The sequence below is a fragment of the Arvicola amphibius genome, chromosome 10 (assembly GCF_903992535.2).
Source record: "Arvicola amphibius chromosome 10, mArvAmp1.2, whole genome shotgun sequence".
Taxonomy (NCBI): domain Eukaryota; kingdom Metazoa; phylum Chordata; class Mammalia; order Rodentia; family Cricetidae; genus Arvicola; species Arvicola amphibius.
Window position 1 is genome coordinate 3,711,762 of NC_052056.1, and position 26,758 is coordinate 3,738,519.

At 41.5% G+C, this 26,758-nt stretch overlaps 1 protein-coding gene across 4 annotated transcripts in view; it reads right to left on the bottom strand.

Moving 5' to 3' along the window:
* Dyrk1a (dual specificity tyrosine phosphorylation regulated kinase 1A) overlaps window positions 1–26,758 on the bottom strand; it is a 117,795-nt gene that overhangs the window by 15,465 nt on the left and 75,572 nt on the right. For 3 of the 4 annotated variants that reach the window (XM_038345253.2, XM_038345256.2, XM_038345254.2), the window contains 7 exons: window positions 17,753–17,949; window positions 13,152–13,271; window positions 11,033–11,221; window positions 8,664–8,811; window positions 5,583–5,869; window positions 3,649–3,795; window positions 1,278–1,418 (listed from right to left, as the gene is read on the bottom strand). In XM_038345253.2, coding sequence (XP_038201181.1) covers window positions 1,278–1,418; window positions 3,649–3,795; window positions 5,583–5,869; window positions 8,664–8,811; window positions 11,033–11,221; window positions 13,152–13,271; window positions 17,753–17,949 — 1,229 coding nt within the window. The remainder of the gene's footprint in view (window positions 1–1,277; window positions 1,419–3,648; window positions 3,796–5,582; window positions 5,870–8,663; window positions 8,812–11,032; window positions 11,222–13,151; window positions 13,272–17,752; window positions 17,950–26,758) is intronic. The other variant, XM_038345255.2, reaches the window with a different exon arrangement.

Consider the following 26,758-nt stretch of genomic DNA (forward strand, 5'->3'; position numbering starts at 1 on the left):
TTGGGAGCACTTACCTAGCACCTCAGCTACACAGCAAGTTCAAAGCCAGCCTAGGTTACGTAAGACTTGTCTCAAACCAAAAAAAAAAAAAAAAAAAAAAAAACCACACAATAGGGTCAAAGAGCTTGGGTTGGTAGTTAATAGCTCTTGCTGTTCTTCCAAGGACCAGAGTTTGGCTCCCAGCACCTACAATGGGAAGCTAATTATTCCAAAACCCAACGAGATCCGACATCACCATATGGCCTCTGTAAACGTACACATATACACATGCAGAAAAACACATATGAATAAAAAACAAACCTTTAGAAAAAAAAAGCAAAACAAAAATCACTAGACATTAAAAGGCTATACGACTAAGTAAATGTGAATTAAAACACCCTCAGTTCCCTAAAGATGACACCTGGTGGCAGCATCACTAAAATACAAGATAAAAGAACTAAAGTTCTTAAATATTAAAAACCCAGAATTACAACCAAAAGATAGCATGTATAGAACAACTTTAATTATGTATCTGCACATTCTTTTCATTTGATAAAGCCCAAACTAGACCAGATATAAAATTGAGATGGAAATTTGGTATCATTTACTCTAAACATTTAGTTGGGCCTCTGAAGCAGGCGTCAGATCTACCGCTGTTTAGAAGACGCAAACACCGTGCTATCTCAGGCACTGAGCTAGGAACCTGAACTCCACTGTCGGTTCATATCCCCGAAAAAACAGCACAAACGGCCTAAAAATCCTTTTTTTTCAGCCGGGCGGTGGTGGCGCACATCTTTAATCCCAGCACTTGGGAGGCAGAGACAGGTGAATCTCTGTGAGTTTGAGGTCAGCCTGGTCTACAGAGTAAGTTCCAGGACAGGCTCCAAAGTTATAGAGAAATTCTACCTCAAAACAAAAACAAAAAATCATCTTTTCCACTTAAAAAAATATTGACTGTACTTGTGACTTGCTATGTGCAAGCTGTGAACTTCCTGGTTCAGTGTGGAGAGAGCACCAGCTTCACCAGCTGTCTCCACATACAGCAGACAGTAGCGTGCTCCCATCACAGCCCAAACACTCCTGACCATCAAGCAAACACTGGCCCATGCACACAGTTCAGATCAACAACACTCAACTGACTAAAATAACATCTTTTAATTATTAGTTATAATATTGTTGTCAAGTAAATTCAAGGAGCTATGATATGGCTCCCTGATGAGGAAAAAAAAGACAGAAAAAAACGGAGGTGGGGAGAGAAAGGAAGCCCCCTCCAAGAACATGTGTACCCCTATTTTTACCCGTTTTCCATCTTTGGTCTTCTTTAAGTTCCAAGTGCCATCGGGCAACTTCTCAAAGAACTTTCTTGCTTTTGGTGCTTGGTCAAGAATATGAGCAGGTGGGATGCCCAAAACTTCCACTATTTTATTCATCTGATCTACCTGTATTAAAAAACAAAAACAAAACATGTAATTTCAACTGTAGATTCATTCACTTCTGCCTGTCACTTCCTCCCCAGGTCAGCTGCACACAACCCTCTGCAAGGGTTCTCTTCTGGACACGGAGTGCACAGTCAAACACTAAATGGAACACATTTCTGCCCTCAAGGGCTACACACTCAGCAGGAGGGAAAGCAGATAATCAACAAATAAAAACACAAATCTACAGTGTGCCTTGGGACTCAGATGCAACGGAAACACTAAGACAGGATGGGGGGAAGTTTTAAGTGTCTAAATAGCCAAAAACAAAAATTTTACTAACTTATAAGGCATTAATTAAATAACTGTTTAAGTGAAAACTATGCACTAATACAACTGTGTATCTATCATGAGGCTAAAAATCATGCTTAGTGACAGAACACAGAAAAGTAAATAGAAAAAAAGAGTCCTGTTTGGGAAGAGGCCAACTAGAAAAGTAGTCAAGCCATAAGAAACTGATTCTGGGCACAAACAACTCAGCCCCCACCCCATGGATGCCCAAATCCATGGGTACTCAAATCTGTTGTATAAAAGGAATACATGCATGTAATAATTTATGTGCATCCTCCTATACTTCAAATCTTCTCTAGATTACTCATAATTACAAATACTAGAAAAAGTCATTACACCGTACTGTTGAGGGAATCCTTACACAAAGAAAGGGTCAGCATTTGTTCCCTAAAGGTGACATTTCTGCTATGCTAGATTTGGCTTACCAGTAACAGCTATACTCTGATTCAATTAACCTAAAGACTGTATTTCAAAGTTAAGACGTAAATAATCTCAGGTATAATAAAACTCAAATTCAGCCATTTGTACCCTTCCATTTCACAGACAATTTCTAGCAATGAAGAGACATGCCTGGAATAGTTTTTGACCAACCACTTCTCTACCCATACAGATGTAATCTTTTCTCACAAATATTGCTGGTAGAATTAAAAGATGCAGAACCAGGAGGGAGAAGAGAGATCACAACCTGAGTCTGAGCACAAAGAAGAAAGAAGGTGGGGAGAGGGGTCAGAGCAGCTGAGTAGGCATCAGGGGCTTCACTGGGAAGCTGACTTGAGAACACAGTCTGCAGTGCCATCTGGGAACCAGTGCATTAGGACAGGAAGAACAGGTGTAAAGGGCCAGGCAGGGCTGGTGGTTGGTATTTTCGGTGCACCACAGAAAGACTGTGGGCTGAGTCGGGGGAGCAGGATGAAAGAGCAGAAGGGTCACCGAAAAGAGCCGGCACAGAGGGACGGGAGTATATCAAACACAAAGGATTTTGGTTTTGACAATGAGAAAAATGGGAAGCCACTAAACTCCCAACTGATCCTAAATACTGTTTAATTCCAAGAAAGTTAGGAATTATAGGTTAAATTATTTAAATTCAAATGAAAATAAGTATTATCAAAGTTGCTTCCAACTGGTTCATGAGCTGAAGTTAAAGCTAAATGTAGAAGCTTTTAGGTAACATGACAAGGTCTCAACACAACAACAAAAAACCACCAACAAAAGTCATTTGGACTCTGGACTCTTTTTTTAATCTATAAATGAAAATTTAGATTACGATCCTAAATGATCAACTTTCTACCCCCCAAAAGAAAGAATTCTACAAATAATTTAAAAAAAAAAAAAAAAAAAAAAAGCTCAGCTGCTCTGCAGGGAGCTCACTGTTTCTCACCTCCAGAATCTCTTAGGAACAGAAAGCCTGCAGACTTGCAGTCTCTGTGGCCCTGAAATCCTAGACTTACTAGTTTATATGAAAGGATTCAGGCTGCATCTACCGACTGAGCCGTGCACTGCCCTCCCAGCACCACGGCCCAGCATCTACCGACTGCGGTGCTGTGCCCCACTCTCAGGGTTTTAAGCAGCATTCACACTGTCACTCAGGGTGCCCTCATCTCTTCACCACACACTGAGGCTTTCTGTTGCTGTACGTAAACCTGCAAAATGTCTACAAAACACTATGTCTAGTCTAATTTACTATCTCCTTCATTAATGTATTAACTATCTTAATAGCCAGTTCAGAATTCTAAACCTACCATTATATAACTGACAAAGAGGAAAAATTGTAAGAGTGTAAAATAAGACAAGCTGACCTCAAACCCAAGTGATCAAGCTGTTAAGCAGACACTGTCCTGTGAAGACAATTTTCAGAGGGCATTGTCTTTACGGAAACAGAGCTGCACATCAATTCTTCACATACCTCATTGGCACCACTGAACAGAGGCTCTCCAGTATGCATTTCAACCAAGATACATCCAAGGGACCACATGTCAATAGCAAGATCATAAGGCATTCCCAGTAGCACCTCTGGAGACCGATAAAAGCGACTCTGAATATACTGGTATATCTGAAACAAATTTCAAAATAGTATTATCCACTATGTTGTATTTATTTGTATTCAACATCAGATTAAAATACTCACAGCCGGATGGCCGTGGCACACGCTTAATCCCAGCACTCGGGAGGCAGAGGCAGGTGGATCTCTGAGTTCGAGGCCAGCCTGGTCTACAAGAGCTAGTTCCAGGACAGGCTCCAAAGCTACAGAAAAACTCTGTCTTGAAAAACCAAAATCCAAAAACAAACAAATAAACAAACAAAAAACCAAACAACAAAACCCTACTACTCATGGCAACAGGAAAGCTCAACATTACACTATGAACATAATTAGATAACATTTCAAAGGAATAACCAAATAGAAAGTTGGTTAAGAACTCAGACCCTTTCATGTAATGCGGTCCTATTTCAGTAGTCAAGAGAAATAGTGAACCAAGTTAATTACCCCTGCTCTGGGGCTTGGGTCAGTGGTAGAGAGCAGTTGTATAGCATGGGTAAGGGTTTGGATTTGATCCCCAGCAAATACACTAGTCCCAAACGTCTTAGATGTGAGGTATTCACACTGTAAAATGTTTGCCAGCATTTCATCCAGCTGACTACTTTGGCTCACCAGGTTTTCTACCCCAGTCACCAAGCGCCCTCGCCCAGGCACACCCTTGCCCTTGGGCCACCTTCTGGTTGTGAGCAGCAGGCACATCCAGGGACTGCATTTCCTAAGTAACCACAGCACAATTTAACCCTTAAACGTTCAGTGGCCTAAAGGGGTAAGGTACCTCAGTTTGTGCAGACAGAGGACTTGGTTTAAATCGAGGGGAAAACTGCTAAGTGGAAAATCTACTGTAATTACTCTCGCAGTGGGCATGTATTTCATTCACAATGTGCTTTACTCCAACAACCAGGAACAACGCTAGGCTCTTCAACAGCATTTGAGGCTGTACATTTTGCTTCTTAATCCAATTTAAAAAATTATTTCCACAACTACATAGCTTTGCTATTATAAAATGATGTGTAGAAATGATAAAAGATAAGCTGCTAACCAAACTGACTCTATGCCTTCTCTATAAATAACCTGCTCCACTTAAAACCTAGATACAGTTGGACAAGATAGGAATTTCACGAGCTTGGAAAGAAAAGAATGGGGATGCCAATATAAAAATAGTAATATCTGGTTGTTAGATTAAAATAATAGTTTCAATACCTTTATGTAAATAACCATGATCTCTTTTGAGAAGAAGCCCTGCAACTTCTGTTTGCATGTAAAAAACACCATTGGCACAGATGTCACAGGGCCAACAACCACAGCAGGAAACCTGCTTTCCTGACCCAGCTAAGTTTACTTCTGTTTTGCTTTTCAAGACAGGGCTTCTCTGTGTTGCCCTAGCTGTCCATGCTTTCTGTCTCTGTCTCTGTCTCTCTCTATATTATTTATCTTGATTATATAAGAGAAATAATTTTACTTAAGAACCTAGTTCAAGTTAGAATTACCCAAATTTTATACTAAAAACGCTATTTAGAAACTATAAATCACCTAATATTTCTTTTATCTCTTACTTTCTTAAAAATTTTTAGCATAAAGCACAATTTTAAATATTAACTTTAAAAAAAATCAGTATTTTTCAATTCAAGTACTGCAATCTTTATTGTAAAGAGACATCTGCAGATGTGTTACATGTTCAAGATAAGGAACAGATGCATCCTCTAATTGCCTCCAAACTATAAATACATTGTTTTAAAAAAAGTTTTAAATAGCTATTTGTACTGTTCTACCTAATTCTATTGAAGTCCTAAAGTAATACTCACCCTCTGCCCCAACTGACAGGAACTACCAAAATCAACAATTTTGATTGCGCTTCGTTTGGGGTTACACAGGAGGATGTTCTCGGGCTTTAGGTCACAGTGAATGATACTAAGTTCTGGAGTCGCAAGGAAAAGCAGAGCTGTGCACATCTGCTGTGCAAACTTCCGTGTCAGGTTCAAAGAGACCCCTCGGAAGTTGGTGTTCCTCAGCAAATCGTAGAGATTATAGGACAGCATCTCAAAGACTAAACAGAGATGGTTCCGGAACATGAAGTGGCGTTTCAAGTGCACTGAAAGAGAGAAGAGACTCTACGTGAGTTACAGGTAATGGTGGGGGAGAGTTAGCATCTACTTGTGTTCCCAACACTGCCGTCCAGTGCAGACTGGAAGGCACGTTAGTCTGGAGACTGGTGGGTCCCCAGCACGAAGAACTCGTTCTTCTGGTTGTTAAGAGTCCACCACTCTCTAAGGTAGAGAAGCAGCCCTCCTGGCCTGTGACAGTGTCCACCACTCTCTAAGGTAGAGAAGCAGCCCTCCTGGCCTGTGACAGTGTCCACCACTCTCTAAGGTAGAGAAGCAGCCCTCCTGGCCTGTGACAGTGTTCACCACTCTCTAAGGTAGAGAAGCAGCCCTCCTGGCCTGTGACAGTGTCCACCACTCTCTAAGGTAGAGAAGCAGTCCTCCTGGCCTGTGACAGTATCCATTTCATCCGACAGCCTCGCCACCAGCTCTGGTCAATGGATAAATGTGTGTTTACAGCAACTTTCATGAGTAACTGGCAAGCAGTTTTCTGGAAACTGCCTAAGAACAGCAGTCTATTTTTTGTGTTTTAGGTAAATAAATAGAGCAGGTGTCTGGAAATTGTGCCGAGTAAGTTCTTGGGAATTCAAGATTGATGGATTGATTATGTTCAATAAGCTGAGAAAAGAAAAGTCTTGTGTAAGACTCAGGACTTCAGGCAGCTATGAAGTACAGGTCAACCACAGAAAGAAATGGCCAGCAGCCTGTGACTGGGGGCAGTCCAGACAATGGCAGCGACTGCTGCTGGCCTCTCCAGGGTCCCCAGTAAAAGCCTGTGCATCAGTGTCACCAGTGAGGACAGCATCTGAAGGAGGCAGCTTCAGCACAGCATCCCCAGGGCATAAAGCATCTGTAAGTCAGCTGCTGCCATCTTAGCCAACAATGGTCAAGATGACTCTTTACTATGGTCTTGTAGTATCACAAAAATAGCTCTCTCTACAGATATTGCCAGAAAAATATGACAGGAGTCAAACACCCATTGCGGGAGAAAACACAATGTATGAATGAAGCGTGTCCTGAGAGCTCTGTAATTCAGGCATCCCTTGATGTTCTCTGGACAGAACCGGGCTACTGGTCACTAAACAGACCTCATGTGAACAGCATTTCAGTAGTGTGATGAGAAAAGGTTCTAAGACACACCTGGTAACATCAATGACTGCCCAACAATTTCCAGAGAAGAAACTAAGGTGAGTGGCACAGCCCTTTCTCTGTAACAGGGTAAGGGAACTCTCAGACCGGACAGACTGAACCATCTGAAGCTCACACTATGGTAACTCTGGTAGGACTAAGGCACAATGCGCTCCCACGTCTTGTCTGATGATGCCCATCTGAAACCCAGCTCTGTCTGTGACACTGCCTCTTCCTTGTGCGCACGGCTGCAGCCAAACACCAGGAATGTCCAGTAACGTACCACAGCAGCTTTAACGTTTACGTTAAAATGGCCAACAATCTGAGGTAAATTGGGCCCTTCAACATTGGCCGTAGAAACAATGATACGTGTGTGGTGTAGTTGTTTTACTTGGAAATAGTCCTAACAGTGCAGCGAGGCACTTCTGGGAGAATGGAAGTCATTAGTCTAGGTATCAACAGTTTCTTATAAAGGGAGCTGCTGGGATTATTTTACGCAATCCAACAGTTCAGAACATCAGTGGGATGGGCAGCTGTGATTTCAGCTCACGGCTCCAACACTGTCGCCACCTCTAAGGAAGAAATAGCCCTTGCCATGGGCTACTCTGGGGCCTCTGTACTCTGGGAGCAGCACTCTGTCTCCAACTCTGACGCCTTTTTTTGAATCTCTTCATCCTTTCTTTTCGTATCTGAGCCCACAGCTAACTCTGCTGCTTACACACAATCCTTTCCTTGAGACTGTCTAGAAGCATAACCCACCATAAGTTACAGATCCAGAGGCACTCCCATTCACCAGTTCTCTGTCAGAGTGGAAGAAACGCTAATTTCTATTTATGTGGGTGTGTGCAAGTCTGTGGTCACACGTGTGGCTAAAGACATCGATCTCCCAGAGCTGTGAACTTGGTGGCATGTTTTTCTTGCTAGTGAACAAAATGATGGTGCTTTATCAGCACTGATATTTTTAAAACAATATGAAAGTGGTAGGCTGTAGAAATGGCTCAGTGGGTAGGGGTGGGTATGCTCCAGGAGACCCCAGAGAGCCAGCACCCACAGCAGGCAGCTTCAAAACTAACTCTAGCTCAAGGGATCAGATGCCTCTGTCCTCTGCAGATACCTGCATACATGCACGTATGTGCACACATACATCTTTTGAAAGTATGAAAGCTGTACGTAGAATGTCTTTGGCTCCAAACTTCCCAGTGTCCTAATTCTTTGGCTTTACTGCTCCTGTTTCCCTCAAGAAGATGGTGTGACAATGAAACACACTGGCTTTGGGCTTCTGCAGAGGCAGGTCAGATCCTGGCCGCAGCACCAACACCTTGCACACTGGCTACTGGAAGGAATTCTTCCCTAAGTTAAGGTTGAGTGAGTTTGCCGTGGTATGCTCCCTACAGGGAGCCCACAGCACTCAATGCCGCTTCACAGACCAAATCCACCTGGGGTGGGAGGAGGCCGAGATCCCAGTTCATTCTCTCACACACTCACACACACCTGACAATGACTCCCTGGACAAAGACACAGTAAAGCAAACACATGGCACCTGTGAGCTGACTTAGGCAACAAACAACAACCCTGCTGGCTGGCTGTGGCTTCACACTACAGCCATCCAAAGCCGTAAGCACAGCTCCCTGCGTCGGATATGAAAACAGCCTTTACCTATGTAGTATTTCATTTCAGTGTCATGTTTGTTCATGAGCTCAAGCAGCCGCACTTCTATCTGGGCTTGATTCAGAAACGCTTTCTTGTTCTTTATTATTTTAATGGCAACCCATTCTTGTTCCACTCGATCATAGGCTTTTACAACCTACAAAAAAAGATAAGTAATCCTCAGTTTCAGCAGTAACAATGTTACAAGTTTACATTTGTTTCTCCATACTGTGTATTCACTTAACTCTTCTTTAATTGTACATTCCTCTGATGTTTCTAATTCTAAGTAACAGTTGCTTCTACTGGGCAAGTGAAATCCTCCTTCAGAACTGAGTCTCCTCTTGTATCCCCTGACAGTATTTCTAGACAGTGACGGACCAGACAACTGCAACAAAACTAGAACTGCTTTCCTTCTTCAGAAACAACCTGATTCCTGATGAACTCTGACTTTAATATTTACTCTTTCTTACAAGAAATGTATACATGTACTGTATATAAGTGTGTGCATATGTATGTGTATGTACATACAATATATAATATAATGTATATATAATTTTTTTAAATAAGACAACTCAACTACTGTGTTTTTGTTGTTGTTGTTTGCTGTTGTTGAGATAGGGTCTCACTGTAAACCCTGGCTGGCCTAGAGCTCCCTATGTAGACTAAGCTGGTGTCAAACTCACGGATCTCCCTGTCTCTATCTCTCCAGTTCTGGGTTTAAGGACATCTACCACCACTTCCAGTTCAACTATTCTTTTATGTAGAAAAACATCGATATAATCCTAAGAATACATAAAAGGTTCTAATACTTCTCAGAAACCAATTTTCTAGTTCTAAATTAGTTTCTCATACATTAAAAAAATTAGTTTAAGACACCAGTAAAGCATGATGATGGGAATGTCATAATTAGAAGATGTCTTAGAACTGATTAGCACATCACACATTTGTAATATGATACACAGTCTGATAGGCAATGGCTTTGGATATATTTGACCATATTCAAAAGGTCTGGAGTTGGAAGAATCTCAAAAGATGCCAGAGAGAAGACTGATCATCATTGGGTCAGGAAGCTTTGACTCAGGAGGACTTTTGTGACAGATCCGCTTCAAGTCACACAGGAAGCAGAGATACCAGTGTCCACACAGGTAGAGGCCACAGCATGTTTGTGCATTCTTCTATGTGTTTAATGGCACTCTGCTATTCGGTATATGGCTGCTAAGGTGGACAATATACTTCTGTCCTTAGCACAATTTGACACATGAATATTACTTCACTAGTTAAAAGAATATATTCTGCTTTCTCTCAAGGCTCAGAGAAGTAACGTCAGTATGTGCTTCTTTAAGACATGGTCTTGTATACCCCAAGCTGTCTGCAAACTCACTGAGTCACAGAACATCAACTTAAACTCCTGATACCTCTGCCCTACCCCCCATGTTCTAGGATTATAGACATGTGCCACCACACCCAGTTCTACAATTTGCTTGCTTGTTTTTAATCAACAAAGCAAAAATGAATTTCACAAAAAGCCATTCTGATCCCCATTTTATTGTCAGTAAAAAGTAGGTTTGAATTGCATGGAATTATCTAGCGAGATGAATGGCATGAACAATAAATCACATCTCTAACCAAAAGAGCTTAGTGACTCAGTGAGGAGGAAGAAGGGCCGAGTGGGAGTAGCCAGAGAGATAAGTTCGATAAGTGGCCTATGTTCAATAAGAGGCTGTGACCTCAGCACTTAGGATGATCAAACAGGAAACAACCTGCTACCTATGCAGACCGTTTCCAAAGACAGAAACAGTGAGGAGGGAGTGAGCAATCCTGGGTGAGTATAACGAGGGGCTCAGATGAGGACAGGAGAATCCTAGGTGCAGAGAAGGGCAAGAATAAACACGGCCAGGTCCACTTATTCGTTACCCCAAATAGAGTCCTTAGCGCACTAACTGCTGGAGTATGGGAAGAAAAAGAAATTCTGAAGCCCATATGCCTGCATCCAAGCTTGGTGTGTTTAGACCGGCCAGGATACGCATTAAGCCCCAGCCCAGAGAGAGGAGAGTGTGTGCTATGCTGCTGCAGGGCTCTGAGCAGACAGAGAAGCAAACTCTACAAGGAAAACCTGCTAGACTGAGCACAGGGACAAAAGAGGTGACTCTATCAACAGTTTAAATTCATCACTTTAGCCACCAGCTAAAAGTAAACAGCAGCAAAAGAAACATTTATAAAAATAAAAGGATATTTAGGGCTGGAGAATTATGATCATCTAAATATTTAAATGCATACTTTTCACACCAACTTATTACTATCAAAAGTGTGTTACTAAGAATATACTGTCATGATTCAATAGAAATTTTAATTAATGAAATTAAGCTCTATTAAATTACCTGTCCAAATGAACCTTTGCCTATCAAAGAGTCAATTTCATAGCGATCCATCCATTTTTCTCCATTCTTTACGATATAATCATAGTTATCATCATCGTAACCATCGTTGTAAACCTTGCGCTCCTTCTTGTGGCTGGAATCGTCTCCCTGGCCTTGTTGGTGTCTTCGTTTCTTTTTTGCATAGTAAACCTGAAATGAATACACACAGGGTTAACTGTGACTTAAGTCACTGTTGAGGATATGTTTGAAAAGTATGCTCCCAACAAATCAGTATAAAATTGATAAACAACTTTTTTTAATAAAAAATGCAAAACAAAGATTTTCTGCAGTTGAGAGTGAGAGATGTCCACAGCGAAATTCAATGCTGTACTGCAGACACATTTTATAAATAAGAGGTATTAGGAGATTGGTCTAATATATCCTATTAACAGAGAATCAAAATCCCTCAAGTACACTTTTGTTAATGTATGGCATAATTTATATACAGTAAGTTCACACAGATTTTAGAAATACAATGAACTCCAAATGAAAGTAAGTTTTTTCCCTCTGACTTCAATGTCTTTCATGCCTTCTTCTCCAGTTAATGCCAATTTGATATTTAATCAAAATATTAGATTTAAATTTAAAGATTTTTAAAATGAAAGTTTTAAATATCAATGAATTGATGTTTTACTAAAGCCATCCAATTTCAATGTCCAGAATAATCTAATGACTGATGAAAGCCACATTCTGTCCACATACCTCCCTGCCAACCCCTTAAGCCTTTGTGGTCAATCACGAGCTGAATTATTTTCTTAAACCTGAGTTTCTTACACTTTAGTTCTTAAAGCTACTGGGATGACAACAATAATATCCCAAGAAATTGGTACCTTGATGCACTGTGACAAGACATCTGATAAACGAGCGTCAACAAAGATGCTATTCACAACAGTCTAGCCGGGGTTTGCTAACAATCATCACGTTAACAAACCGACAGTGATACACTGTGAGAAATAATGTCTCGATATTTCTGGATAATCACAAGGTATAATAGACAAAATGTGTACAGAATCTACCTTAGGAATGTCCACTGAAGCTTTCTAATTTTCTCTTGACACACTGCGAAGCACTAAATGGCACTGAACTGTTGTCACATTTCTATAGACCTAAGAACCTCTCTTTGGCAAAGTGGCTCCAGAAAAAGCAGAAGATAAGCCTTCAATGGGAAAGTCTCCAGTGGGGAAGCACGGCCTCTTCCTCACGGCTCTAAAAATCTCTTAACAATCAGTTCTAAAACTAGAGTTGAGGCCAGAAGCAAATGGCAATCAAGGAGAAAAGGTCCAAACACCAGAAAATAATTTTTAGTGGCAACAATCCAGGTTACAAGAGAAATAACTCAATGTGCTTTAAAAAAAAAAATCCTGTTTTTCAATGAAAGTTTTTAAATATCTTACCATGGAAAGACAGAGATAAAAGAACACACATAGCTCTGTAATCCCAGCACTCAGCAGGTTGGGGCAGGAGGACTGTTTCGAGTTCAAGACCAGCCTAGGCTACGGAGTGAGATCCTGCCTCATAAATAAGCAAACAAACAAACAAATAAATAAATAGACAAGCAAGCAAACAAATAAATTTAGGGGGAATGCAAAAGACATGACAAAAATATAATTAGTTCAAATAAAGCAGGTCCTTTCAACTTAATGTTCAATACATCTCAAATAAAGTCCTGGCATCAGGACCAAAGCAGAAATAAATACATATACAAAAATATATACATATATGCATATATTTTTATATATTTTATATATATATATATGAAAATTTAAGCAAAAGTCTACTCCATGCTTTTTATAGTTGTTTGTTCCCCTCTCTTGCTGAGAAAAAACTATAGAAATAATTCAGCATATGAAATATACTTTGGAAAGAAGAAGTCATCAACAGTGTTCTCATCTGCAGTCCTTGTTAATACATTTTCTATAGTTGTAATTATGCTATCTATAAACATTAACTTATTAAAATTCATAATACTCATATTACAATTATTAGAAATAAAACACATTTAGATGTCTAAAGAGGAAACAAAATGCTTGTCCCCTGTTCTATTGAAAATATAAATGACATAGTAAATCAATACACTTACCTCATTAATATGCTTATATGTTTTGATCAAGTCGACAGAAAGTTTTCTCAGAGGAGCAGTTGCTGGATCACGAAAGGTTTGGGGCATCCGCCTCTGTAACATGACAATGTCAGGCATCACCTTAAATAGACAGAAAGACTAGCAGTTTAACTACACTGCAGCTGTGAACACCCTCTACCATAACCCAGTCACTCTCTTCACTGCAGCCTAGGAGAGGCCCTTCTTCTGCCATAACCTAGTCAAGCCTCTCTCAAAAACAAAACACTATTAAACTATTAGACTATACACTCTCAAAGTTATTTCTTTTAGTTGGATTCTAAGGAAAACAACTTCTGAAGCAAATATATAAAATTAGAAGATACTATGCCAGACATCTATGCCTGGATTCCCCTGAACAGCGAACTCCAGGTGCAGTCACGATCCTGAGACATGCGATCCTGCCCACACGCCTTCTCTCTCTCTCTCTCTCTCTCTCTCTCTCTCTCTCTCTCTCTCTCTCTCTCTCTCTCTCTCTTTCTCCCCCCCCCTCTCAATATTTATTTATTATTTATACACTATTCTGTCTGTGTGTATGTCTGCAGGCCAGAAGAGGGCACCAGACCTCATTACAGATGGTTGTGAGCCACCATGTGGTTGCTGGGAATTGAACTCAGAACCTTTGGAAGAGCAAGCAATGCTCTTAACCTCTGAGCCATCTCTCCAGCCCACCCCCCCAACACACACACACACGCCTTCTCTACTCTACATTAGTCCTGGAGACATGCAATCCTGCCCACGTGCCTTCTCTATTCTACATTAGTCCTAGGACCATTTCTGTTTCTGAATTATTTCTAAAGTCTGACTGGTTTACAACAGGCAGATAAAGACACACCTAGCCACTGAACTAGCCTACAGCTTCCAAAACAGCTGATTCCAATATTCCAGTGTTGGCTGCTGAAGAAGTACAGCTCTAACACCCCTGGATTCTACCCCTCTGATAAGTATCTGCAAGACCGAAAACCGGACAAGCACACCAATGTCATGGAGTCCTTCTGCAAGCACCATGCTGCCGCCAGGTGCCATGCCTCAGTGAAGGAGTTCCTAACAGACGCAAATACAGTAACACTGGGCACCTACAGTGGTGACCACTAGACTACTCCTATGTCACTGCTCTTAGAGGCCTTTACAGCACTCAAGGTTTGGGAACCAGAAGACAACGACAAAGACTTTCTCAAAGGTCAGCAGCTTGGAAGGCAAAGCCTAAAGAATATATAACAACCTCATGAAAACGTCTGGAGTCCTGGTTAGCTGTGGACAGAACTGGAAACAAGTACCGCCCCATTACAGAGTCTGTGCATTACCTTCCTGCAAAGGCTTTCCCCTGCCTGCAGAACCGTGGAGGCCAAGAGATAGCACCATCTCTAGCTGGCCTGGAACTCACCAATTACGGTACACTGGCTGGGCAGGGAGCCCCAGGGATCCCTGTGTCTCAGCCTCCCCAACACTGGAACTACATGCACATAGCACCATTTTCTATGAAAAGGCCAGAAATGAGGTGAGGGCCCTAGCTTACAAGGTCGGTACATTACTGACACCATTTCCCAGGCCCCACATATTCAAATTCCTAAAACTTTGCTATCCAAATGGTAAATTCACTGAATTGAGTGACTGATCATCTCTTTTGGTTCCAATAAGGTAACCTAGCAGGAGTTACTCTATCTGAAGTATCCTTGTAATTAACAAGACTTAAAGTAATTTTCCAAATGCTTTATTCCTTAAAATATAAACAGCCAAAACTCAAAGAATGCCATTCCTTGCGGACTTATACTGATAGGCATACTAGTATGTCAATTCTTTCATATGAGTTAATGCTATAAGCATTTAAAGTGATGAAAAAGTTTAATTAACAGCCCTTCCTCTTTTTAATGTAAGTTTCATGAAAGTACCTTGTGTTTAAGAGGCCCTTTCCTGTACTAACGCAATGCAACCTCGATGATAGAAATCACTCAAACACTCCACTACTGCTGTATGTAAAAGTTGGTATTATAGCAAAACCAACACTCAACAGTAAAATGACACTATCAGCAACTATTTCCTGAAAATTATTTTAAGCATGCATATTTTGTTGTGTATCTTCTAAGAAAAGGCACTATTCCTGTCGAGAACACCAAGTACGCCCCAACAGGCTGGCCAGGGTCCTAGAGCAAGCACAGCTGAACAAGGGCAACACAATAACCTGACAAGTGAAGGAAGAGCACAACCTCAGCCCTACACAGAGCGCTACAGGCAACTAAGGATGCTGACAGCAGGAGAGCCAGTCCTCCCCAGGGAAGAGCACACCAACTGCTTATCCGATACCAAACGGCCAGCCCTGAAAACACATGCAAGTAGCAGTACACAGACTGAGCAGGTTATATTTGGAAATCAACACTTCACTTAAAAATATTTTTATTCCATTCATTTTAGATTTAGTCCCATTTTCATCCATAAGAAAACAGAACACTATTTTCTGCCTGTGCGCTGTTCTCAGAGTGATCGATGAAGGAATAACACTTAAACCCACCTCCAGGGCATTAGAGTTCAAAAAACGCCAATAGATGCTTTGAGAGTTAGATGAGCCCAGAGATCAGGGTTCCAGTGAGAGTCATACTCGTTCTGCATTCACGTTTATTTGCTTCTCATTTTTTAACTATTTTTCAAGTGGAAACTTTTACATTTATACCCAACATATGCATGAGAAAAACTAATGACCAGGAATAAGATCTAAGTCAGCTCCTCTCAATCCAAGTGCTTGGGCAGTGAGTCTTACTTAGAAGACATTGATAAGCAATGAAAATTTCACATCATGAAATTTAAACAAGACAACAGTTGGAAAATACATAAGAAGGTCCAGAAAAAGGTCCTGGTTTTACATTCAAGAACCTCTCAGACACGAGGTATTCCTGTGTTTCTAACTCAAGTCCTCTAAGCAGATCTAGAGCCAACTCCATAAGCCCATCATACACATTCCTTGGAAACTGACACCATATCAGTCCTAAGGAAGACACCTTCTCCTAAAGACTGACTCGTAGATTCGGAAACTTGTGGACGTTGAAGAAATACTTCATTATCACTTAACATCTTTTATTTGTTTGTAGCCCTAGCTGTCTTAGAACTCACTATGTAGACAAGGCCAAACTCAAACGCAAAGCTCTGCTTGCCTCTGCCTCCCATGTGCTGGGATCAGAAGTGTGCCCCACCACACCTATGTCTATTTAGTAGTCTTTACATCACATGGACCTTTAAAAATGTTTTATGTCTTAATCAGAAATATTAAGCAAATTATCTTCGGGTGATTTAAAGACATTAGCTGAATACAAAGACAGACAGTCTGCTATCTAGACTATCAACAAGATACCAGTCACTTTAAAGGGATTTCCCTGGCTCCCTATGAACGCAGCTGCTCTCCATCCCAGAGCGTGGATCTAAAGAAGCGAGCGGAGCTGGGCTCGGACGTCCCACACACACACACAGAGGTCTGAGCACACTGTGTCTTCAGTGCACACTGCAGGTGGACCCATGTGCTCTGGACTTACTCCACTCCTGCTGCTTCCCTCTGGTACACGATCAAGAGCTTTCTAAACTGAAACATTCTGATGAACCGTTCAATTCTCAAGCACAGGCCAACTTCTGAATCAGCTGAGTGAGACAGACTCTAAGCCCACCATGCTGTTTCAGGCTACGCTTTGCTGAGAGGGAGGGAGAGGGAGGGAGAGGGAGGGAGGCTACTGGCAACAGACACCTGTAACGTGGACACTCAATCAAAGCCAGCTACTCGCGAAGTCCAAACATTGCTCAATTAAAGAAAGCACTTGTCAACTAATCCAGTATAAGAAACACTTGTCATTCCTTACTTGCTATACTAAGAAATCTGAATAAAGCAAAGGCCAACTAAAACCCTAAATCCACTAACAGAAATCAAGTTCCTTACTCACCACAGTGAGAAAATAAACTACCTCACAACCACAGCCTGTGAGAAGATTCCCCCCAAACAGTAATTAATGTAGGGCACAGCTAATTCAAGCATTTAAGATATACCTACATATATGCATACAGTATGTTCAGAGATTTCAGCATTCTTTTATAGCCTCAAATTTATGAGAAACTGCTGGAACTGTAGTCTGAATATTTGAACAGTATGCTTAATATTCACACATCCTTTGAGTGTTAAGGATTTTTGCCTATAACTTTATAAATGTATATAAAAGCTGTTTGTAACATAAAATCATAACATAAATTTGTTATGATTCTCAGTTTCCTATGCCTTTCTTAAATTAACCATTATCTTTCCATAAATTTAAATTTTAAAATTTAAAGTTTTAAATCTCTTCCTTAGAAATAAATACTTTCCCTCTTTTCCAGAACGAGAAGCTGTAGCTGTTTCCAGTATCTTTCAATACAGTGAAAACACATGCTGGGGTGGGAGAACCCACAAACAAACACACTGCTACACATCATGCTTTGTCTACCAAGGCTTCCATTTAACAGGGAAAACTGAAGGCATTGTGCCATTTTACTGATCTAGCATTTTCAAAGGTATAAGCTATAATTTCAACATCATTTCTGACAATTAATGAAATTACCTGGTTAGTTAGAGGTTGCTGAATCTGGTCAGAATATGATAAGGCAGGAACCTGCTGGTCACTGAAGTTTGGCTGGCGACGGTCACTGTACTGATGTGAGTGGGGCATCTGTCCAGCCATCTGAAGGCCAGCAGCATGGAATGAAAAGGACGGTGCAAGCCGAACAGATGAAGGTTTGCATGCTGAAGTCTCTCCTCCTGGAACAGACAAGGGCATGGTTAAAAGGAGTCATATCCTAATGTGTGGCATCTGATGTGGCTCAGACACTTCAACTAGTACTTTAGGACATCCAATATTAGTAAAAACCTTTGTAACAACCAACAGGCGTAGTCATTCAACATTAATAGCTATATGTTAAATATGGTATAAAACACAGATTAAAATTAATATAAATTTCTTTTGAGAAAATCTTTTAAAACTTTTTATAACAAACAGTAACAACTTAAAAAATATTATATTTATTTGTTTACTTTTAAAAATGTTGTGAGTTTCTGTGCAGCTCACACAGGCCATGTCACAGTGCACACATGGAGGACAGAGGGCAGGCAGCCTGCAGTTGTCAGTTCCTCTCCTTGTACCAGCTAAGTCTAAGGATCAGACTCAGGTCATCAGATTCGGCCACAAGTGCCTTTATCCACTGAGATAACTCACTGTCCAAAAGTAACAACTTCTAAAACTTATTTTCACATATGAAATTCTCAATACTTAAGAACCCTACAGTGTGGATTCTAGAGAAGAGTCTTGCCAATTAACTAGCTCCCCAGAACAAATCTGAAGGCCAAGTGCTAACAATCAGCATCCCCAGCTAGGTGGCCAAGAGCTGAGCAAACAGATACTCAAACACCTAACTGAATTAATCTGCAGATGTGAGACTCCCCCTAGACTTTTCCAACACTGCCCTGACAAAACAGCCCTGGCAAGCTTGAGGAGGGAAGGAAGGCAAAGGACAGTCAGAGAGAACCATGATTATAATAATATCCACAGCAGAAAAGGAGATGAACACTGTAGTCTATAGAATCACTGATGGCCAGGCTTTGAAAGAAAAAAAAAAGTTTCCTATCTCCAGCCAAGTCTGTGACTAGAAAAGGCAGATTTAAAGCCCAGTGCTCACCAGACCACACCACCCAGGGAAGGACACAACAGAAGCAGAGACAAGCCAGGCTACAAGTCTGAAGGCTCAGCTTTACCACACACCTCTAAGAGCCCTACGTGTAGTTCCGTGGTAACAGTGACTACCTGACAAGGGTGCTCTGAAGGCTAAGTGCTCAGAGCAACTCTAGGAACTTGCAAATGGCCAAATAAGATCAGCCATGCGCACGCTGTCAAGCACTCTAGCTTTACTGTGATGGTAAAGGCCATGCGGACCATGGGCAACCCAGCAGACCATAACACCTCTAACCGAACACTAATCAAGTCTGCAAACTCAAATAAGCTCCAGTCCCAGAACTCAGGTCTGCTTCTCCTTTCACCACACAAACGTGCCGCCCTGAACAAACTCTGGAGTCGCAGGAGAGGGGTCCCCCTCACAATTCACCTCATTAGCAGCCCCAGTCTGTGGGCTCCAGTCCCACAGAACACTCCTAGCAGCACACCTCCTGTGTGATCACAAACCAATTCCTATTGGCTGCGATTCTTTACTCAGCCTGTGCGCACCTCTGCACTGTCAGCGATGGATGGCTACAGCGACTTTCTAAGACCAAGGCTCAGACCTGTTACCTCCCATCACCTGCCTTTGGTACTGTTCTTAGAGTAGCGAGTGTATGCTGCAGCTTATAGTGACAACAGAGTGCAAACAAGTCAAGTGACAGCAAACCCATGTTAGGCGGGAACACAACATTTTATAAACTTTCCATTTTTCAGTCAATTTAATTCAGTGGAGAAACTACTCAGTTAAGGAAAAACATGTGAACAAAGACAGCAGCCATGTCTATAACAGCAAAAATTCAGAATTCTATTTGTCAAATGGTATGGAGGAGGGCTTTAATCTACATGCTAAAAAGAACGTATAGCAGCAGAATATAAGAAAAATAGAGGCCGGGCGGTGGTGGCGCACGCCTTTAATCCCAGCACTCGAGAGGCAGAGGCAGGCGGATCTCTGTGAGTTCGAGGCCAGCCTGGTCTACAAGAGCTAGGTCCAGGACAGGCTCTAAAAGAGCTGCAGAGAAACCCTGTCTCGAAAAACCAAAAAGAAAAAAAGAAAAATAGAGGTCCTTAATAAAGAGAAATTGATAATGGCAATATGATAAAGGTTGCAATGACAAATTACGTGACCATTCAGGACCTTAGTTTTGCCAATTCCTAAACCCATTTAAGGTTAAGTCTAAATGAGAAGCCACTGTTCTTGCTGTCAATGCTATCTATGGTGTTACTATGCTGCTACCCTCACACCCCACAGACGATCCTTCCCAGAGGACTGTACTTTCCAGCCATCTCTGACGCTGGTCAAACGGTAGTTATGGTTTGGATATGCACAACTAGGATAGAGCCTGAATTACTGCCAGTTGATGTCAACACTATCTTAAACAGATCTACAAGATAATGAGCTGCTTTTGTGGCTTTTAAAGAGCTTTGCTAGTCCAGCCCTCAGGAGGCAGAGCTCAAGACCAGCCTGGTTCACACAGCAAGTTTTCCTGTCAGCCAGGGATTAAAATGTCTATAAATAAATAAACGGATAAATAAGTAAATAGGTGGAAAGTTGTTCTCTAGCCAATAGCAGTAGCAGATGATGCAAAAAAATAAGTCGTGTCTGACCATACAGACAGCAGAGGCTCCCAGTATACTTGCCTGCCAGTTACTTCTGCTTTGGGTTTTTTGTTGTTTTGTTGGTTGGTTTTCAAAGACAGCATTTCTCTGTGTGGCCCTGGCTGACCTTGAACTCAGATCTACCTGAGTGCTGAGATTAGAGGCTTGCCACAGACATCCGGCTGCTTTGGTTCTTAAAGATGCGAATGAGTGGGAGGTGGTGTCTGTGTGCACTGACTGGGTGTTTTCCTGTATGGGAGTGCTGCAGTGTTGCATATTAGGTGGTCAAGTACCTGATACTCTTCTTACAATCTGCCACAGGCCATCAATGAGTGCAGATTTACAACGAACAACTGTCTTTCTCTTCTGGGATTGTCAAATTTTGTGGTAGCTTGTACATGAGGATACTTGACAGGTGTATTTGATATGCTCAATCTACTTCATATGCAATTCTTTGAATAAATGTCAGAAGTCAGGTCGTTCATTTCCTCCCATGATGCCAAGAAATATGAGGTATCCACTCATTTCTTTCCTACAAACAAGTCAGACAAGCCAAAGCAGACGTTTCTCTCAATCTGACCCTGAATGACGCAAACTACCACGTACGTGTTCTTCCCAAAGTCTCTACCTTCCATTTACACTCAAATGTTAACTTAAAGTAGACACAGCTCATCTTTTAGCAGAGATGATGTAACCATGAAGAACTAGGTTGAAGCATACAAAATTGTTGGTATTTAGCTTCCTTTGGGATCTAAAGTAACAATTTTGTATGGTTCACCCAATACTTACCATATTACAAATGATCCTTATCCCATTAAACTAACAAACAACTACAATATTTCAGCCTAAGAATAAACAACAATATACACTGGCATATCAAATGATATAGTTACCTAATAAACTTGCCCTATTTAATTCTCCAATCATTATCTGAACTCTCCTGTTATGGCCTTCTGAACTGTGCGAACTGGTTTTACCACAGAAGCATGTTTTAACTTTCAAAAACCCATTAAAATTGCCGGGCGGTGGTGGCGCACGCCTTTAATCCCAGCACTCGGGAGGCAGAGGCAGGCGGATCTCTGTGAGTTCAAGACCAGCCTGGTCTACAAGAGCTAGCTCCAGGACAGGCTCTAAAGCTGCAGAGAAACCCTGTCTCGAAAAACCAAAAAAAAAAAAAAAAAAGTTGCCAAATTAACAGCTTGAAAACTAAGCGTTTCTCAATGTGTTGTAGGTAGAGCAACAGTGGCTGGGGCACGTGTCCCTAGTGAGACAACACTGGCTGGGCAGACGAGTCCATCGGCCGACTGCTAGAGCTGGTATGTGATACAGTCAGCACCGCAACCCAAGGAAAGACTAAACTGAAAAGCCTGAGAAAGACCTGAGGAAATGTAACAAGGAACACTCAACCCTTTGCCTCTGGCACAACTAGTCTCAAGGTCACTGGTCTAGAGAACACCACATTCAACCCCCTGGATAGGTGTCACCACTACCACTGTGCAGATACAAGACTAGTGACTGCGTTGATCTGTTTTAGAAGGAGCTCCTGCAACATCACACAGACTGAATCTGATCACAGAGACAGGAGAGTGAAAGGAGTGACTCTGAACTGAAGCTCGGGGTCAGGCCACAGCCTTCAAACAAGGAGTCTCCGCTAGCCCTTCACAGCCCGAGTGCAGTGTCTCATTCTGTGGCTGTTGGAGTTAGATAAATCTATGTTAAGATTAAACCACGTATCAACTGTGGCTTTGCTGAATCTAATGATAAGGGCTATTTAATAAAAGTGACCTTACATTAAGGGCATATGAACCAATATATGTTGCTACATGATTCATAAACACACACATATCCATACACACATGCAAACATCTTCACCTACCTATTAGACATAATATTCAGTTATGCATAAAAGCAATGAAATTACTTGTACGATATTAAGTAAGAGCCTGTGTTTATTAGTATGCAACAGTAATGAAATCAGTATATCAAGGTGTTAGTAACAATGGGATAGGGTAAAAGCCTATCATCTCAGACTTTCATATCTGACCACTTTAAAGTCCCTGCTACCAGACTGCATCATTCATGGTAAATGACTACAGAACTGGCCAAGACATGAAATAACTGGTTTTCAGCCATGTTGGAGACGTCTGTGGTCACGGAGGGAAAGGAAGCAATCACTCTACCATTACACCTGGAGGAAACTGCAGAGCAGTGCCAGACTCTAGAAGACTCGGCAGTGCTGCCACACCGTGTGGAAAGAGATGGGAATGAGTGGGTCACCTGACTCTCAATTATAGCTAAGCTACATAGAAGAGCCCATACTGTTAGTTAGGCAAGAAATCTATCAGAACGCTGTGAGCTAAATAATCATCAAGGCCTACACAGACCAGTATGACACTGTATTCCAACCACAGAGACTAACCAAGATAAACAACCACAGAGATCCAACAGAGGCCAGAAGACCAAACATGTTAGGTTCAAGGTTCACCTAGTTCTATTCTAAAACAAAGGCTTGACCTTCTTAACACAGACAGAAAAACAAATCTCAAAGTATGAAGGCACATTAAATACTCAAGGACACCAAGATCTAGATGCTCTACAACACGGCACATACACTGTGGCATCAATCAAATCCACCAAGCCAGAAAATGCAGGATACTACAAGAAGTGTGGACATTCATTAACAAGAAATAATAAAACTCAAACACAAAAGCTTCTACTCTAAGTAAACAGTGAATCTTACTAGAGAAGTGCAACCTGTTAAAGGAACCACATGAAAATTCTAGAAACAGAGATCCATGACTATTAAATAAACAAACAAACAGAGACTCATCAAATTCAGAAGTACAAAAAGTAATGGGAAAAGCAAGGCAAAGCATTTAAACATCCAATCAAATCACTGAAAATCCACAAAGTAGTCAGATGACTTTACACACAGGTAAACCACTGACTTATGCAAACTGTGCCCCATCTAAAAAAAGGATAATCAAAGAAAGAGACCTCCAGCCTAGACATCTATCTCTAGTGAAAATATCCTCATAAAGATGTCAGCAAAGTAATTTTTTGGTCAATGAAAGAATTTGTCAATATTAGATCTGCACTCAAAATAAAAAAAATTCAGAGAGGTTCATGGGAGAAAAATGATTACAGAGAGAAACTAAGATCCACACAGAAAAATTAAGCACACCAGAAAAAAAGTAAAAATACTTCTAAAAGACAACTGTGGCAACAAAAATAACATATTGTGGAGCTCACTGCATCTATAAAAATACATGGATGGCAGTCCCAGCACAAGGACTAGCACGGCAAGGGGAAGCGCCCCCAGGGCAGTGCGCAGTGTGTATGGAAAGCCCCAGAACAACTTACACGGACAGCTGGGCCACAGACAGACAAACAAGAATCACAGACAACAGTCTTCACAGTAGGAGGCCAGCATACAAATGTCTATTCTTAATTTACTGCATACTTCACATGGGCTTATTTCTGGGGCACTATACCACCCTAAAAGCTAAACTACAGAAAAATGTATTTAACCTCAGAGCAAAAGGACCTTTACCTCCAATCAGAGGTAAACTAGCTCCTTATTGCTGAAATAGGAAGCCCAAGAACTTAATTCTTAATAGAACATGGAGTATGAAAATATTAAAATAACCCCTGAAGAGATGGCTGCAGGTGCCATAGTTATTGCACTGTTAGAACACTCACATATAAAAGTTGTCTTTTCTCTAATGCCCTAAAATTTTCTTTAAATAGCAAAAATATAAGGGAGGTAATACCACCTGGCATTTATAGATGTTAACAGCATTACATATTCCAAGAGGAGAAGACAATTTTTCTGATGTTACCTATACTTATAAAACATTAAGAAATAAAGCCATCTAAAACTTTTACCCCTTTTAGAGGTCACCAAGCTGCTTTGAGCCCACTAGGAACAGGAGGTGGAGAAACTTGAGAATCAAAGACAGGTAAATAAACGTATGTCTGTTGTGTCTCAAGATAAAGTCTGAGGTGAGAAGAAGCTCTAAAGAGGGGGGTTTTGTGCATGGCAGTGGTAGCACATGCCTTTAATATCCGCAGTGGCAGAGGCAGGCAGACCTCAGAGCTTGATGCCAACCAGATCTACAGAGTGAGTGAGTTCCGGAGGCGGGTGGGGGGGACGGGGGGGGGGGCAGGGGGGGGGAGATCAGAGTTATGCAGAAAAACCTGCCCAAAAGAAAAAAAAGGAGGAGGGGAGGAGGGAGAAGGGAGGAGGGGGAGGAGGAGGAGGGAGAGGAGGAAGAGGAAGAGGAAACCCACCAAACAGAATGACCAGAACTCTGTGATTGGTCTGGGGGCTGCTGTTCTGGAGTGGTGCCACCTGCCCTGCACAGGTGCTGCTCTAATGCAATGACTGTTCTGATGTGCTGCTGTGTGCTGTGTGCCAGCACCTCTCCTAGCCTTCCTGAATGTTGGGCCTCAGGGATGAGGACAGCCACGGAAGCTCCTAAGTATTCACCGCCTAATAGATAGTAAATAAAATACCAGTATGGTAGAATCTGCACTAAGAGATCTAGCAATGCTGGTATAAAACTGCAGACCCTCTCTATGTTAACAACAAGTAAGGCTGACAGTTATTTAATTACAACAAAACTTTTGAAAAACTTAATGCTAATGCTTTACTAGAAACACCCCCCCCCCAAAAAAAACCCATACTGCAATTGGAAAATGGATACTTATATAATCACGTTTAAGTATGAAGCAAATGTAGTAAGAAAACAGTTAAATTTCACAGGAGTGGTTTATGATCTTCAGTGGCTTAACTAAGCACTCAGTCTAAGGCACCCAAGAAATTAGGGAAACTATTTTTCACATGTGTCTATTTGAGCTGACCCACCTTTTGGTGGCAAATAGCATGATCATTTCTGGGGGAAGCTTAATGTTAGTTATGTAGCTGAGAGCCCTAAAGGAATAATCCAGGGCTTCTCTGGACAGACTACAGCTGCTGAAACAGTCCGTTCCCAGCAGAGTTCCAGCACAGAGCACAATGCTGCACCCATGGAGGTCTGACTAAAACCACACCCCTGAAAATGCCTGACATCTATAACCACTTTTAAGGATGAACAGTGTTTGCAGGATTCCAGACTTCCAGAGAACAATGGCGGCTGGTCCAGTAGCATCCAAGTTAATAGTATAAAAAAATGAGGCAATAACAGGGGTCTTGATGAAACTGCTCATAAGCTAACCAATATTTAAAAGCCCAACTTCTCACAGTAAGGAATGGTACAAAAATGCCTTTTTCTTCAAAGTGATACAATATACTGGCTATAATTAAATAACCCTATAAAACAATCTTATAAAGGACTGCCCATCAGAGCAGATGGTAAGACAGCTCTGGCATTTCCATGGGATGGCCCAGTCTTGATTTCTAAACTGTTCTTCATACATCTTTTTTTATTGTTTTTATTGAGTTATATATTCTTCTCTGCTCCCTCCTTTCTTCTCCCCTCCCCTTCTACCCTCCCCCAAGGTCCCCATGCTCCTAATTTACTCAGGAGATCTTGTCTTTTTCTACTTCCCATGTAGATTAGATCCATGTATGTCTCTCTTTGGGTCCTCATTGTTGTCTAGGTTCTCTGGGATTGTGATTTGTAGGCTAGTGTTTCTTTGCTTTATGTCTAAAAGTCCCTTACGACTGAGTACATGTGATATAATTCTTTCTGGATCTGGGTAACCTCACTCAATGTTTTCTAGCTCCATCCATTTGCCCACAAATTTCAAGATGTCATTATTTTTTTCTTTTGTGTAGTATTCCATTGTGTAAATGTACCACATTTTCCTTAACCATTCTTCGGTCGAGGTGCATTTAGGTTGTTTCTAGGTTCTGGCTATGACAAACAAAGCTGCTGTGAACATAGTCCTTCATACTTCTACCTGTGCAGTCACCTGAGATAGGATTAAAAACAGCTGGTGGAACATCAAGTACTTAAACGTCAGCCAAAGGGACAGAAGTATGTCAAGTGCATTTTACAAAAACAGCCCTTCCCATTTTAGTCTGGTGATGGGGTCTTCATTCTCTTCTCCTAGATCAGTCATGTGTGGGGCAGCTAAGGGTGAACGCACAACAATCCAGACGGAGTCATGTGTGGAGCAGCTAAGGGTGAACCCACAACAATCCAGACAGCTTAACTGTAGCACTCCAGTTGCTCACAAAACCGTCCCAGGCCTGCTTTTCATAGCTCAGATGCCTTTTAAACTGGAAAATTTAGCATGTACATAAAAAAGGCAAGC